We start from the raw sequence: 15637 nt of genomic DNA, 5'->3' as shown, positions 1-15637 counted from the left end.
TTCCTGGACCACTATATAAAATATATAAATGGACCCCTTACCTTATGCTGTCTCTAATAGTGGTGTCCTCATGTTAAAGTTTCATGTCACTTTTGCACCCGCTATAGCTATGCCTCTGATTTTTAATGGCTCTTCTATATGCATGAGATTGTTGAAATACTTTTGGAAATTCCAGCATATATCATATGTATTATGTAGGAGTACATAAATGGATGAAGCCTAAGATATAGGCGAAACGTACTTCAGGCGTTGTTGTTTTTTTTTTTTTTTTGTATGGGGCATGTTATGTTTACATTTCTGTGATGTGGTTATTTTCATGTGATGCCATTTCTTCTTGTCCTTTTTGTATACATTTGACATAGAACACATGGTATACTACAGCGGTTGTTACCGTTTGTAGGGTTAATTGGTCACATGGTCGATATATATGGTTCTCACATATGATTACTCATCTACATTACAGGTATACATATATTCAGTAATTATCCCTATGTATCTTACCAAAAAGGTTTTTTTCTGGTAGATTTTGATACTATTTGTGTCCTTTCCCGTGTTCTTTTTGTATGTTTGTCATATCGTATATGTGCTTTATTACATATTAATAAATGTATTTTTACTATTACATGTGAATGCTTTGTATGATTTATATTATCCCACATGTTGCATTGTGTTAGTTACTTCTGTTTTATATTTCATCTGCATGAAATTGTTAAAATATTTTTTTTAAAATTCCACAATTTATTATATGTATTATGTAGGAGTACATAAATGTTTCCCATATTAATCTGTCTACTGTCTTTTGCAGATATCTACTGTTGATATTGGACATTAGTCTATGGACAAAATGAAGAAGTTTCGGATTATCTCAATACTGGCCCTTATTTTAATGATTTTTACTTATTATCATGGCTGGTTAAAGAAAGGAGCAGGACCAAAAGGTCAGAACATTTTCAGGTATACCAATATCTTTCTAGAAAACAATGAAACTTTGGCCATTTCCAGGGACACGATCACCCCTCTAGAAAACAATAAAACCTTTGTCACATCGGCTTATTTTGATGGCAGAAGGTCAGTCCGTGTTCTGACCATTATCCATAGTGACGTGAAGGAGCTGTATTGTTGGTTTTACTGTGTAAATGACCCTGGATATGTTTCCGTAAAAGCCACAATGGAGCCTCACTCTAAATGGTCTGGGTTTAGTTATGGCCCAGCAGATGTGGTCTGCTCAGAACCTCAGAACTGCTTTTCTCGCTACATTTCCATCCACTGGTCTAACACAAGAAACACAAGTCATGTTCCTGTATTTAAGATAAAGAACCGCAATCCTCAGCCTTTCTCTGCAGACTTCACAGTGTGTATCTCTGCAATGTTCGGAAACCAGGACAACATATTACAGTTTATCCAGGCCATAGAGATGTATCGTCTTCTAGGAGCTCAGAAAGTGGTCATCTACAAGAACAGCTGCAGTAAGGCCATTGGACAAATTCTCGATTACTATGTTTCTGAAGGGGTTGTAGAGATTGTACCTTGGCCAATAGACAAATATTTAAGGACATCTGATGCCTGGCACCAAAGTATGAACCCGAGGAACCAAATTGGCTATTATGGGCAGCTCCCAGCCCTGAGCGATTGTTTGTACAGAAACATGTTCAGAAGTCGATATGTCACCTTCAATGACATGGATGAAATCATTCTGCCGAAACGGCACAATAACTGGGATGAAATGATGAAAGCTGTGGAGAAAGACTATCCAAATAGAGCTGTATACCTGATAATAAACCATTACTACCCAAACACCATCACTGATCCTACTTTTCAAGCAGCTTTTCCCAAAAATGTAACAGGAACCAACATTTTACAGTTGATACACTATGAGCCTGAACAGCCAAATGTCTACAATAACCATAAGATGATAGTCAACCCGCGAAAAGTCATTCAGATTTCAGTTCACTCCGCATTAAAAACTTACAAGGGTAGTGTTGAGATTCCCAATTCTATTGCAAGCCTTCACCATGGCCGGGTGCCAATGCAACCAGATCTCCCACAGTCATCTCTGATAAGAGACACGACCATATGGAAATATAATTCTTCTCTTATTGCTAATACGAACAAGGTTTTGACTCAGCTGAACTATCAGTGAGATCCAGGTTCTCAGTATGGACATAAATGTGACTAAAATGTACTGTGTATAAAGTGCTGTTCCCGCTCCTATTTCTAACACCTGGAAAAGGCTTAAAACAACTCACCTCTCCATTCAGCCGGGGACCCAGCAAGGCTCCATTTGGGTCCACTATGAAAATTCAGCCCACACATGGGTGCGGCAGCCGATCATTGGCTCAGTGTTGACGTTCTGTATGAGCAGAATATCACTGCTCAACCACTGACTGGCTGCATTACTCATATGCAGGCCAAGAGTCAGGAACACCCGAACACCTCTTTATAGGAACACTAAACACAGGAAGAGCACAAAACATATCTTACAACTTCATCCCAGTAGCATACCTCCAATAGAGACAGACAAAATAGTTGCTATGGGGCCCAGGGCCTGCTGAGTCTCCTGTCCTATATATATCTGTCTATGGCGAATTCACTGATCTCCACAGACATTGATGTATGCAGGAACCTTCTGTGTGGTGAACTCATTTCTGTGGATTACAGTTCAGAACAAAAGTTTGGACACACCTTCTCATTCCAAGAGTTTTCTGTATTTTCGTGATTATGAAAATTGTAGATTCACACTGAAGGCATCAAAACTATGTATTAACACATGTGGAATTATATACTTAACAAAAAAGTGTGAAACAACTGAAAATATGTCTTATATTCTAGGTTCTTCAAAGTAGCCACCTTTTGCTTTGATTCATATGCAGCTATCATGATAACATGTGGTAGTTCCTTTGGTAAGTAGGTAGTGAGATGTCATGCTCACAGCTGATAGTTCGGTATCTTGCATCAGCGCTATTGTTTCTTAACCACAAAAAATGCCCCAAATGTCCTTCATCACAAGCCCTCCTCCTTTCTTCTTACCACTATGATCTACTGCCCAAAGAAGTCTGAAGCCATCCAGGTAGACAGGGTGCTGCTCTCTTGCCATGCTTCCATAAACTCATGGGGTAGGTGGGTGATGGTAGGTTCCCAGGCTGTAACACAGTCCCACGTGTCCACAGTAAAAGAAAGAAATACCATGCTGTAGGCATCTTCATACATCAGCAATAGACGCCAAAAATCATCTCCTTGAAAGGAGAAGTCCACACTTCCATGCAGGTTTCTCCTCCAGCTTTCTCTGCCTCATGGTGACCAATATATCTCACAAAATAGATTTTATTAACTAATTCTGGAATAGAATTTATTAACTAATTCTTACTCGATAAATTTGGCACCATTCACCATACAGTTTAAATATTCTGATATATTTATTCACTGGATTATTCCAATTAAATTGATACCAAATGTGTACGATTATTTGTTTGTTTTTTTTAGTTTCAAACTTTTGCAAAGTAAAAACTCTTTGTGTTTCTATTCTTATGCTTTTTGATAGCTTTAAATAACGAATTTTTTTTTTTGTGTGACAGACAAAATTTGCAATTCTGGTATCTTTTTTTCTACTCATGTAAAAAGTCAATTGTGGATAATAAAGGCCCGTTATTGACGCTTATAGAAAGTCTATACATCAGTCACTAATGGGTTACAGAAAGAGCTAACAAATACGTACAGATGAAGATGACTGCTAGATTGCAGACACTAGATAGAAAAGTAGATAGATATGAGATAGATATTTTCAATAACTATGAGATGACTAGATTTAGTTACTGCCCTTCTTGAAAGTGAAAAAAAAATAGTTTCTAGTCTAGTTTTAATAAAATGAAACAGTAAGTACATTACAGTGAAATTTTCTATAATGTTGCACAATTCTCCATGAAATCAATCACTACTAACGTAGACATGACATGAATGAAAAACATGGGACAAAAGGAATATGTATATATTATTGTAGCTTACATACTCCCGGCAGGCGTACATACCATAGAAGCAAAACAAGGACCCTTAGAATTGGGACCTTAGCCCTGGTTGAGAACATTCTTCTCTACTATTGATGGGAAAGAAAATAATTGGTAATTTTCAGGGGAAGTAAAAGCAAGTTCTTCTCCAGGGAGCAGCAACCTTTGGCACCTTGCCACTGGTGGCACACAAGCATAACTACGTGGCATGGCACAGTACTGCTGGTGTTTTTCTCAGCAGCTACGGATGCTTTGTCAGAGTCAAAAAGGCACAGTATCACACGTCAGAGTATTAGATATACAAATCAGCACACAGTATCACACGTCGGAGGATTAGATGTGAAGCTCACAACACGTCAGAGGATTAGATACGCAGCTCAGCACACAGTATCACATGTTGGAGGATTAGATACACAGCTCAGCACACATTACAGCTTTACTCCAGGTTTCCATAGCAACCCAGCAATTTTGCTTCACTGCTGTAAGTCAGCGTTAAAGGGGCAAGGTGCTGTGGATGACACTGTTATACAAGGTCACATACACACACACACAGCTTTACTCCAAGTATCCATAACAACCGATTGCAGGTTTTTCACTGATATCACGTGATGCTTATGGACACACACACACACAAACGACATACAAAATACACCAGTGAAAAACTGGGCAATTCTTAGGCCGGGTTCACACAGAGTATTGTGGCTCGTCATTTGGTACGTACACACTGCAGGATCTTATGCGGGCCATATACGCTCCCATTGTTTTCAATGGGAGTCGGTACCGTACACGCGGCACTATTTTGCGGACGCCGCCAAATCACGGTCACAAAATAGCGCCGCGTGTACGGTACCGGCTCCCATTGAAAACAATGGGAGCGTATACAGCCCGCATAAGATCCCGCGGCGTGTACGTACCAAATGACGAGCCACAATACTACGTCTGAACCCGGCCTTATGGAGCCACTACTGTCAGTTGCAGCTAACACCGGCTGCTGATGCCGCCCGCTCAGATAGTGCAGGCGGCATCGGTTGGTGATGTACTATTATGTCCATTTGCGCCAAGCACCAGGTGTCCAGGACGTAATACTACGCAACATGTTGAACTTCACATGAGACAAATATTTGCCACAAAATATGTTAACAAAATCTGTAGAAAAAAACTTGACTCACGGGCTGTAAGGAACAAATATTTGGTACACACATCAAAACCCTTACAATTTTTGGCACAATATAAACAGACATAAATCAACTCTCACTTATTGAGGAGAAAAATATGTGGTGCACGACAGGGATTTATGGTGCACTAAGTAAATTGTTGTAAATTCATTCACTAGTTTGTACAAAATCTGCATCATATTCGTTCTTTTTTGTTTCTCAAATGTGTCGTAAAGGTAGACGCTTCTAAACCAGGCCCACTATAAACCATGGTCACTATAAACCACGCCCATTACAAACCTCTCCAATTCTGGGGACATTTTGCAAGAATGTCCAGCCTCTCGTATTTTCATGTCCTTTCTGGTGCACGCTCTTCATAAATATGTTGTGTACCATAAATCTTTACCCAAAAATAGACAGAAAAGTGTTGGAGTTGTATTGATAAATATGCCCCACTGAATTAATAAATAATTGCTAATATAGTTTATATGCATTATATGAATACACGAAAACCATTGGTGTATGTTTAGGGCTTGGCACAAGCTCTGAGATACCCATACATGACGCAGACAATGGGGGCGCATTTACTATAACAGCTGACACTTTTGAGTCCTAAAATGCAACAGAATTTTCGTGTATGTTACTTAACCTTTTCGCTGCCAAGGGTCTCTGGAAATTTTGCACCTCCAGTAGCCAGAGCAATTTTCACAGTTTTGAGATGGACAAATCAAACCTAAATTGCAACATTAAAAAAGCATCCAACCCCCCATACCTATATATTTTCTTAAAGTAGACACCTGCAGCATTGTCAGAATGCCACTTGCTACTGTATACGAACAGGCACCTTCATGCAATTTTGATTTAAAGTGAATGTTTTATGAAAAAATGCAAATAAATGTATATTAGTTGTTAAAAGTGGAAACCAAACAAAAAATTAAATGCACCAAACCTCCTAAAAATAAGAGTTCAACATGTGCAGAGTTCATACATATCACTATAGCCTGCACCCGCATGCACATGTCTTTAGAAAATCGCTAGAACTGGAAGGAACAAAAATCTGCTTTGAAGCTGGAAATGTTAAAAAAGTATCATCCTATAAAATGTAGTGATTACACACCATGAAAAGTAAGTGAACCCCTAATTCCTATATATTTTTTGAAAGTAGACAACCTGAAGACTACAAATGTCTTAATGGGTCATCGATAGCCACATCCACCTTCATGCAACTTTGCTACCAACACAAATAATTTTTTGAATAAATACGCTAATACATATATTTGCACCTAAACCTCATGTTCAATCTCAGATTCATATACAAAATACATTTAAAATAATAGCTTAAAGTGTATACAATGTGTATATATACTATATGTACCGCAAACATCAACTACAAGAGCTCAGACTCCCAAAAACACGAATACAGAAGACAAGCAGGATTTAGCTGTTATTCACTAATATGTTAAAAAGCTATACTGCACCTACCAAACTGTGACTGATATACCAAAATCTAACTTTTTTCAGAGTACACAGCATTCCGTATATAAAAACACTATTTAATAGTTCATATATACAACCACCTTCATTCAACTTTGCGGCAAACAGAGATTGCTAGCAAAAATTGCACAAAAATTCAAATTTGCCACTAAAATGCGGCTCAAGAAATCCCTTTCTGCAAACATAATGTACTGTCCATAAAGCTGCAATATGTGAGGAGTTCACACATGTATATATTTACAGGGGCAGGTGTTAAAGAATCACCAAAATCGCAGAAATGCGCCATCCCATTTTGTGCATGCAAATTAAATAGGATGTTACATAAAAATGTTATTTTCCATCCCCCTATAAAAATTTTAGCAATTACTATTATTTTAGCGTGTAACAGATATCACTAGAGGCGAATTTTACTGTAGAAAGCTCAGGTATAGACAGGACAGGGATTGGGTGAAATGTAAACTTTATTTGCGACTTTGTGTATATTTTGTGTAAGTGTTTGGTGCAACTTTTTATTTTTGGCACTGCGACCTGGACAATGGTAAACGTCTGGGTCACAGCGCCAATAAACTTCTTGGTTATGTTCAGGGGGTATAACATAAGAATACCCCACTATGTAAAGCTCAGGGGGGGAATTATATTATACCTGTATGTGACAATCAGAGACAAATGTATAGTATGCTCTCTGATTGGCAGGAGAAGGGTTAATAGGGATAGAAGAGTCCCTGCCACCCCCCTGCTGGTGTCACATACAAGTTATGGACAGAGTCAGATTGTTTCTCTGTCTCTCTCTGTCTGCTGGGCTGCTCATGCCCCTCTCCCTTTCCTGTTACAGTTCACAAATTGCTTAATTAGACAGGAGGGGGGGACACTTTAGGGCTCTATATCTTTGGACTGCATCAACATATCTTGATGCTTTCAATTGCATTTTAAAGAGGAGAATCTCAAAGAACTTGATGATTGAACTTACAGTTTTGGAGCGATTCACTGTTGAAACGCTGTCGGGAATTGAGATCTGCAGTTGGATCTCAATGTTCAATAGCGTTTTCAACAGTGAATTGCTCCAAAACTGTAAGTTCAATCATCAAGTTCCTGATAACATTTTAACCCCTTCCCGCCGATGGCATTTTTTGATTTTCGTTTTTCGTTTTTGACTCCCCTCCTTCTAAACCCCATAACTTTTTTATTTCTCCGCTCCCAGAGTCAAATGAGGTCTTAATTTTTGCGGGACAATTTTTTCTTCATGATGCCACCATTAATTATTCTATATAATGTACTGGGAAGCAGGAAAAAAATTCAGAATGGGGTGGATTTGAAGAAAAAATGCATTTCTGCGACTTTCTTACGGGCTTTGGTTTTACGGCGTTCACTGTGCAGCCAAAATGACATGTCCCCTATATTCTGTGTTTCGGTACGGTTCCAGGGATATCAAATTTATATGGTTTTATTTACATTTTGACCCCTAAAAAAAATTCCAAAACGGTGTTAAAAAATTTTTTTTCTAAAAGTCGCCATGTTCCGACGGCCGTAACTTTTTTATACATAGGTGTACGGGGATGCATAGGGCGTCTTTTTTTGCGGGGCCGGGTGTACTTTTTAGTTCTACCATTTTCGGGAAATGTTATTGCTTTGATCACTTTTTATTCAAATTTTTATCAGAATTAAAACAGTGAAAAAACGGCGGTTTGGCACTTTTGACTATTTTTCCTGTTACGGCGTTTACCGAACAGGAAAAATATTTTTATAGATTTGTAGAGCGGGCGATTTCGGACGCGGGGATACCTAACATGTATATGTTTCACAGTTTTTAACTACTTTTATATTTGTTCTAGGGAAAGGGGGGTGATTTGAACTTTTAATACTTTTTATATTTTTTTATATTTTTTTTTTACTTTTTTTTTATTTTTTATTTTTGCATTTATTAGACCCCCTAGGGGTGTTGAACCCCAGGGGGTCTGATCACTAATGCAATGCATTACAATGCTAATGCATTGCAAAAAATCATCATCTCTTTTGCAGGCTGTATACACCAGCCTGCAAAAGAGAGAATTTGCAGACCGGCTGGGAGCCTTTAACAAGGCTCCCGGCTGTCATGGCAACGTGACGTTGGCCCTGGAGCATGCTCCAAGAGCCGGCGATCTCTGCCAAAATGGCGGCGCCCATGCGCCGCCGGGAAAATGGCGCCTCCGGCGCCTTTGACAGCAGCGCCGGAGGGGTTAATGCCGATATCTCTGGACTGCTTCAACATATCTTGATGCTTTAAAATGCAATTTAAAGAAGAGAATCTCATCTTTAACCCCTTCCCGACATGCGCCGTAATAGTACGGCGCATGTCGGGTTTGTAACTATGGCGACCGCCCGGGAGCCGGGCGGCCGTCATAGCCGCCGGGTGTCTACTGCTTTAAGCAGTAGACAACCGGCTCTAATGCCTCTGATCGGTCCGGTCGGGCTTAAAGCAGTAGACACCCGGCGGCTATGACGGCCGCCCGGCTCCCGGGCGGTCGCCATAGTTACAGACCCGACATGCGCCGTACTATTACGGCGCATGTCGGGAAGGGGTTAAAGATGAGATTCTCTTCTTTAAATTGCATTTTAAAGCATCAAGATATGTTGATGCAGTCCAGAGATATCGGCATTAGTAGGGAGGACGTAGTAACTACGTCCTCGGCTACTGAAGTGCCACCTTGGGAGCACGTATAGCTACGTGCTTGGTAGCGAAAGGGTTAAAGGGGTTTTCCACGCAAAATTATTTTTTTTAAAAAAGGTCTATTAGTGCTATTAATGAGTTAATAAGTGCACCCATATACCTTTAGCAGTGTTTTGAGTGATTTCTGGGTTTCTGTGGGAGCTCCTGGCATCTTCTGCATTTGTTTACTTGGTGTAGCTTACTGTTGCATGCTCTTACACTATCTCCCTCTCACTCCAAGCCCCCCTGCCTCCCTAGCTATTCCGCCCAATGTTAGCCCTTCCCAAATCACTTAGCCTATCCCCGTACCCTATTATACTTTACTTGTGTTCTTTGTGTCCAGGTGTCCTTCTGAGGGAAAAAGCTCTTCCTTTTTTGTGACTGTCAGCGTGCTGTTTAGATTAGTGTAGGCATTTATAGTTATCCTGGAAAACCCTTTTAACTACATATGTGCCAAAAATCCACTGAACATGCCATTCAATTGACACTTTTCCTTCTAAAATTCCAAAATGGATGTGACTAAAGGTTGTCATAAAATTAGACATACATGAAGATTTCTATTTACAAATATGACACATTTGTGCTGCAATGTGGATCAATGTGAAGGTGTAAAATGCAAAAGAGACAAAAAGGTATTAAAAAAAAAAAAAAAAGCACTGCGTTCTTGTAGGCACAAATGACACTTTTTTTAAGATGGCCTTTGAAAGACAGGCGCCAAATTTAAGAGCAACTAGAAAGCTTCTACCTTTACTACAGAAGCCACATTTTAGGCATAATTTTTGATGCAGACACAATACAAAGTAATTACTAAACAGCATGCACCTCAATAGTAAGTGTATCAAAAATATAGACTAGTACCGTATTTTTCGGACTATAAGACGCACTTTTTTTCCCCAAAATTTTGGGGGAAAAGAAGGGTGCGTCTTATAGTCTGAAGGTGGCGCCTGGCATCCGCTGTAATAGAGAGGCGGAAGCCGGCAAGTGATAGACGCAGGGGCCTGAGACATCGCTGCGCTCCTCTGCCCTGCATGAAGCCAGCAGCGGGAGGAGTGATGCTATTCCGCTTCTCCGTCCCCCCGCCGCTGGCTTCATGCAGGGCAGAGGATCGTAGCGATGTCTCAGGCCCCGGCGTCTATCCCTCCCCGGCATCCGCCTCTCTAGTACAGCGGATGCCGGGTCAGTATCCGTGGCCCCTTCTCCCCCGGGGCCGGTCCCCACCGGCCCCGTACCTGTGACGTTGCAGGCCGGCTCCTGCGCGGCAATATCGCAGGAGCCGACCTGTTCGGGTGACAGCCGGGAGCCTAATGAGGCTCCCCGGCCTGTCACGGCTATATATTAGTATTGCGGCTGGGTCTATGACCAGCCGTAATACTAATAGACAGAATGGCCCATAGACGGCAATACAGTTGTATTGCCGTCTATGGGACTTGCGATCAAGTGACCGCAGGTTCAAGCCCCCGGGGGGGAATAAAATAGTAAAAAAAAAAAAAAAAAGCTTTAAAAATATGAAATAAATAAAAGTTCTAAATCACCTCCTGTTTTTTTTTTTTCAATACAAGGTGATCTAAGCAATAGATATCCCCCAAAATGGTATAACTAAAAAGTACAGCTGGCCCCGCAAAAAAAAACGCTCTATGCATCCCCGTACAGCTGCAGGGTCACCTGTCAATGTGGCCTTGCAGCTGTTGCAAAACTACAACTCCCATATATTAAATATTTTACCAGTTTTTGCTTCAAAATTTTTTTTCCCTATTTTCCTCCTCTAAAACCTAGGTGCTTCTAGTCTTTGACTACGGTCCAGCAGAGTACAACTTGCAACGTCGTGTATTGTGCCGCCGGTGGGCAGATCGGGCATTATCACCTATGCCTGTTACGCACTTGATAAAGGGTTCCGACCCGAAACTCGGCAACTGTTTTTGCGTTGTGCAATCTTCTTTTTGAATAAATTCCTTTGGACCTGAGAGCGCCGTCCTTTTGTTCTTTCATTGGTGCATCCTCCTGGTTTTTGACCAGTGTTATAGAGACGTGCTGCCACTCCCACTCTGACGAAGCCTAATATTGCTTAAAACGGAGTTGTGAACGGAGTCACAATCCGATCAGGTGAGAGGCCACCAGGTCCTGAGTTCTTTTCATAAACACCAGATAATTCATCTATATATTTGTAATAGACCATCTACACTATAAGTGTGCTCGGTGTCTCTCTATTCTGTCTCTCTAGCCCCCTAGTCCAATAGGAAATTAAACTTTGTATAATTAGACACATTTAGTGGCCCATTCTTTCCTAGAATCTCCCTTTACAGTATTGTATGCCAGAACTATATTGCGGCATATGGAGTGCCTACAGCCATTGGAATTTCCTGGACCACTATGTAAATGGCCCCACTTACCTTATGCTGTCTCTAATAGTAGTGTCCTAATGTTATAAGAGGTTTTTGGAACCTTAAAGCTTCATGGCCTGTTAGCACCTGTTACTTTTGAAACCCCTATAGCTACGCCCCTGATTTTAATGGTTCTTCCATCTGCATGAGATTATTGAAATATTTTTTTGAAATTCCAGCATATATCATATGTATTATGTAGGAGAAAATAAATGTTTCCCATATTAATGTGTCCACTGACTTTTGAAGATATCTACCGTTGATATTGGACATTTGGCTATGGACAATATGAGGAAGTTTCGGTTTATCTCAACACTGGCCATCATTTTAATGATTTTGACTTATTATAATGGCTGGTTAAAGAAAGGAGCAGGACCAAAATGTCAGAACATTTTCAGGTATACCAATATCTTTCTAGAAAACAATGAAACCTTGGCCATTTCCAGGGAAACGATCACTCCTCTAGAAAACAATAAAACCTTTGTCACATCGGCTTATTTTGATGGCAGAAGGTCAGACCATGTTCTGACCATTATCCATAGTGACGTGAAGGAGCTGTATTGTTGGTTTTACTGTGTAAATGACTCTGAATATGTTTCCATAAAAGCCACAATAGAGCCTCACTCTCAATGGTCTGGGTTTAGTTATGGTCCAGCAGATGTGGTCTGCTCAGAACCTCAGAACTGCTTTTCTCGCTACATTTCCATCCACTGGTCCAACACAAGAAACACAGTCATGTTCCTGTTTTTAAGATAAAGAACCGCAATCCTCAGTCTCTCTGCAGACTTCACAGTGTGTATCTCTGCAATGTTCGGAAACCAGGACAACATATTACAGTTTATCCAGGCCATATGTATCGTCTTCTAGGAGCTCAGAAAGTGGTCATCTACAAGAACAGCTGCAGTAAGGCCATTGGACAAATTCTCAATTACTATGTCTCTGAAGGGGTTGTAGAGATTGTACCTTGGCCAATAGACAAATATTTAAGGACATCTGATGCCTGGCACCAAAGTATGAACCCGAGGAACCAAATAGGCTATTATGGGCAGCTCCCAGCCCTGAGCGATTGTTTGTACAGAAACATGTTCAGAAGTCGATATGTCACCTTCAATGACATGGATGATATCATTCTACCGAAACGGCACAATAACTGGGATGAAATGATGAAAGCTGTGGAGAAAGACTATCCAAATAGAGCTGTATACCTGATAATAAACCAATACTACCCAAGACCATCGCTGATCCTACTTTTCAAGCAGCTTTTCCCAAAAATGTAACAGGAACCAACATTTTGTAGTTGATACTATATGAGCCCGAAAGACGCAAATTCAGCAATAACCATAAGATGATATGGGAAAAATATGCAAATCTGACTTCCATGATGTAATTAGGAAGTCAGTGCCTCAGTCATGCACACCAATAGAGGGCGCTCACTGAGGATGTGCAAATCTATCTTCCATGATGTAATTAGGAAGACAGAGGCTCAGTCATGCAGCCCAATAGATGGCACTCCCTTTAACATCATGACCCACCTTCTCAGAGGCCTTTGTTTGCAATGATGTTGATAGTCAACCCACGAGAAGTCATTCAGATTTCAGTTCACATCGCATTAAGAACTTACAAGGATAGTGTTAAGGTTCCCAATCATATTGCAAGCCTTCACCATGGCTGGATGCCAATGCAACCACATCTCCCACAGTCATCTCTGATAAAGAGACACGACCGTATGGAAATATAATTCTTCTCTTATTGCTAATGTTAACAAGGATTTGACTCAGCTGAACTATCAGCGAGATCCAGGTTCTCAGTATGGTTGTAAATGTGGCAAAAAATGTACTGCATATAAAGTGCTGTTCCCACTCCTATTTCTAAACCTGGAAAAGGCTTAAAATAACTCACCTCTCAAAACTACTTTACCCATCTGTGGTAAGTCACTGCTCAGGACCACTTCTCCTATCCTGTATATGGCCACTGCACAGTGCCACTTCTCTTATTCTATAAACAGACACTGCACCCTATAGTACCACAGTATACTGACATACAAGGCATAAAAAGTATTTTGCAATTGCTTTGAACAAAAAAATGTAAATTAATACCAAAAGTGCAATAAACTATTTAAACAGGTCAATTACAATAAAACAAGGATAACAATTTAGAACAGAAAAACAAAAACAGAAAACGGACATAAAACTGACACAAAATAAAATACACAAAAAGAAGTAAATTACAAAAATACATCTGATACATATTTGCATATTTATCATATAACATTTGATGGAGGGCCATTTAGGGTACTCCATATTTAGGGATGGATTCCGGTCAGGGAATACGCTATTTAGGGCAGTGACCATGAGATAGGTCCATAGGGACACTGTAGCCCCGGTCCTGCTTTTGCTTTTAGGGATAGATTTTTTTCTCCCCTGTATTGCAATACTTTGTGTTTTCTTACTACCTTGTGGCCTTTCTAACGTTCGTGAGCCTCTGCCTGTGAATTGTCCCTCTGTTAGGTGACTCAACCATAGTAAATTACTTGGTTTTGGTTTTAGGGGACCACCATGTTTCATCATGTTTGTTTGACCTGTTAGGGAGTCAACACTTGAGGGCTTTTTGAGGCTCATGTGCCCTTATATCTGTGGGACTTCTATATCTTTCAATGTTTATAATTGATATGTTTTATTGGCATGTTTATTAAAAGTTATGTCTTATAGCCAATTGTTCTTTTGGAATTTATAACTTTTGGTAAATATCAATTTGTCATTTTTATTATGTTGTTTTGGATTTATCAGAGGTGAAACAGTCTTGAACCCTAGGGTGTCTGATCACTTATGCAATGCATTACAATGCTAATACATTGCAAATTACCAGCACTTCTATTGCTGGCTGCATAGAGCAGGCTGCAATAGAAAGAAATTACAGACAGGCCTGTCATTGTAACGGGATGCCGGCCCCGGAGCTTGCTCCAGGTGCCGGAGATCCCCAGAAAAATGGCGGCACTGGCAAAAAAAAAAAGAGAGAAACACTGAGTTACGCAATAGTGTAGAGCCGTATAAAAGGTGAATAGTGAATAAATGAATTGCAATTCAGTTGGAAAATGTAAGACCACTTGGCCTTACACCTTTTGTTGTTGTTATGATGTCACGACAATATAATCTGGCCAAGCACAGGTGAGAGTAGCAGCAAGTTCCACTGACGTCACCGAAAAGCTGGGTGCATAAACAACATAAGAACCATTAACCCCTTCCCGACATTCGCCGTAATAGTACGGCGCTGCCGGGAAGGGCTTCCCGCAAACCGCCGTACTATTACTGCGGATGCATGGTGCGCACACAGAAACTGTGTGCGCACCATGCACTGCGGGTGTCAGCCGTAATACACAGCTGACAATGCTCCGTAACACCCGTGGTCGGAACCAGGTCCGATCGCGGGTGTTAACCCCTGATATGACGGCGGTCAACATGACCGCCAGCACCTCCGGGGTTTCGTTCTAAAATGGTGGTGATCAGCACCCCCCGCGCCAGTTTCGGGGGGTGCCGGTGTTTGTAGGGGGCAGCCCGGGGTCTGATCAGTGACCCCGGGTCTGCCCCATCACTTACCCCCTTCACGTACCTGGTTGATCCTGCCGTAAAGGAAGCTGTCAGCCTGTGCGTCCACACAGGCTGACAGCTTCCCATACAATGCAATACACGTGTAACACGTGTATTGCAGTGTATATGTAGTGAAGCGGTGATCAGCCGATCACTGCTTCAATTCCCCATGGGGACAGGAAAAAAAAGTTGGAAAAAAGTAAAAATAAAAAAGTTTAAATAAGTTTAAAATAAAATAGAAATAAATATATATATAATAAATAATATATAGATATATATAATAAATATATATAATAAATAATAAATATATAGAGTTCTATGAGCGAGTCCGTGCAGTGCCGCAATT

The 15637-nt window shown here is 40.6% G+C and overlaps 1 protein-coding gene and 1 pseudogene across 1 annotated transcript; both read left to right on the top strand.

Annotated features, from left to right (window-relative positions):
* The first annotated feature begins 1074 nt into the window (after positions 1-1074).
* LOC142184117 (glycosyltransferase family 92 protein F13G3.3-like) lies at positions 1075-2217 on the top strand. The gene has a single exon (XM_075258829.1). It carries the CDS (start codon positions 1169-1171, stop codon positions 2138-2140), a length of 972 nt encoding a protein of 323 aa, XP_075114930.1. The 5' UTR covers positions 1075-1168; the 3' UTR covers positions 2141-2217.
* Positions 2218-11986: 9769 nt separating this feature from the next.
* Positions 11987-13596, top strand: LOC142185448 (glycosyltransferase family 92 protein F13G3.3-like; annotated as a pseudogene).
* Positions 13597-15637: the final 2041 nt, after the last annotated feature.

The sequence above is a fragment of the Leptodactylus fuscus genome, chromosome 11 (genome assembly GCF_031893055.1).
Source record: "Leptodactylus fuscus isolate aLepFus1 chromosome 11, aLepFus1.hap2, whole genome shotgun sequence".
Taxonomy (NCBI): domain Eukaryota; kingdom Metazoa; phylum Chordata; class Amphibia; order Anura; family Leptodactylidae; genus Leptodactylus; species Leptodactylus fuscus.
Note: the sequence above shows the minus strand (reverse complement) of the source record. Positions and strands in the feature narration are given on the sequence as shown.

Bases quoted from the DNA above. Each gene is read 5' to 3' on its own strand.
- LOC142184117 (XM_075258829.1), top strand. From the start codon at position 1,169: ATGGAGCCTCACTCTAAATGGTCTGGGTTTAGTTATGGCCCAGCAGAT.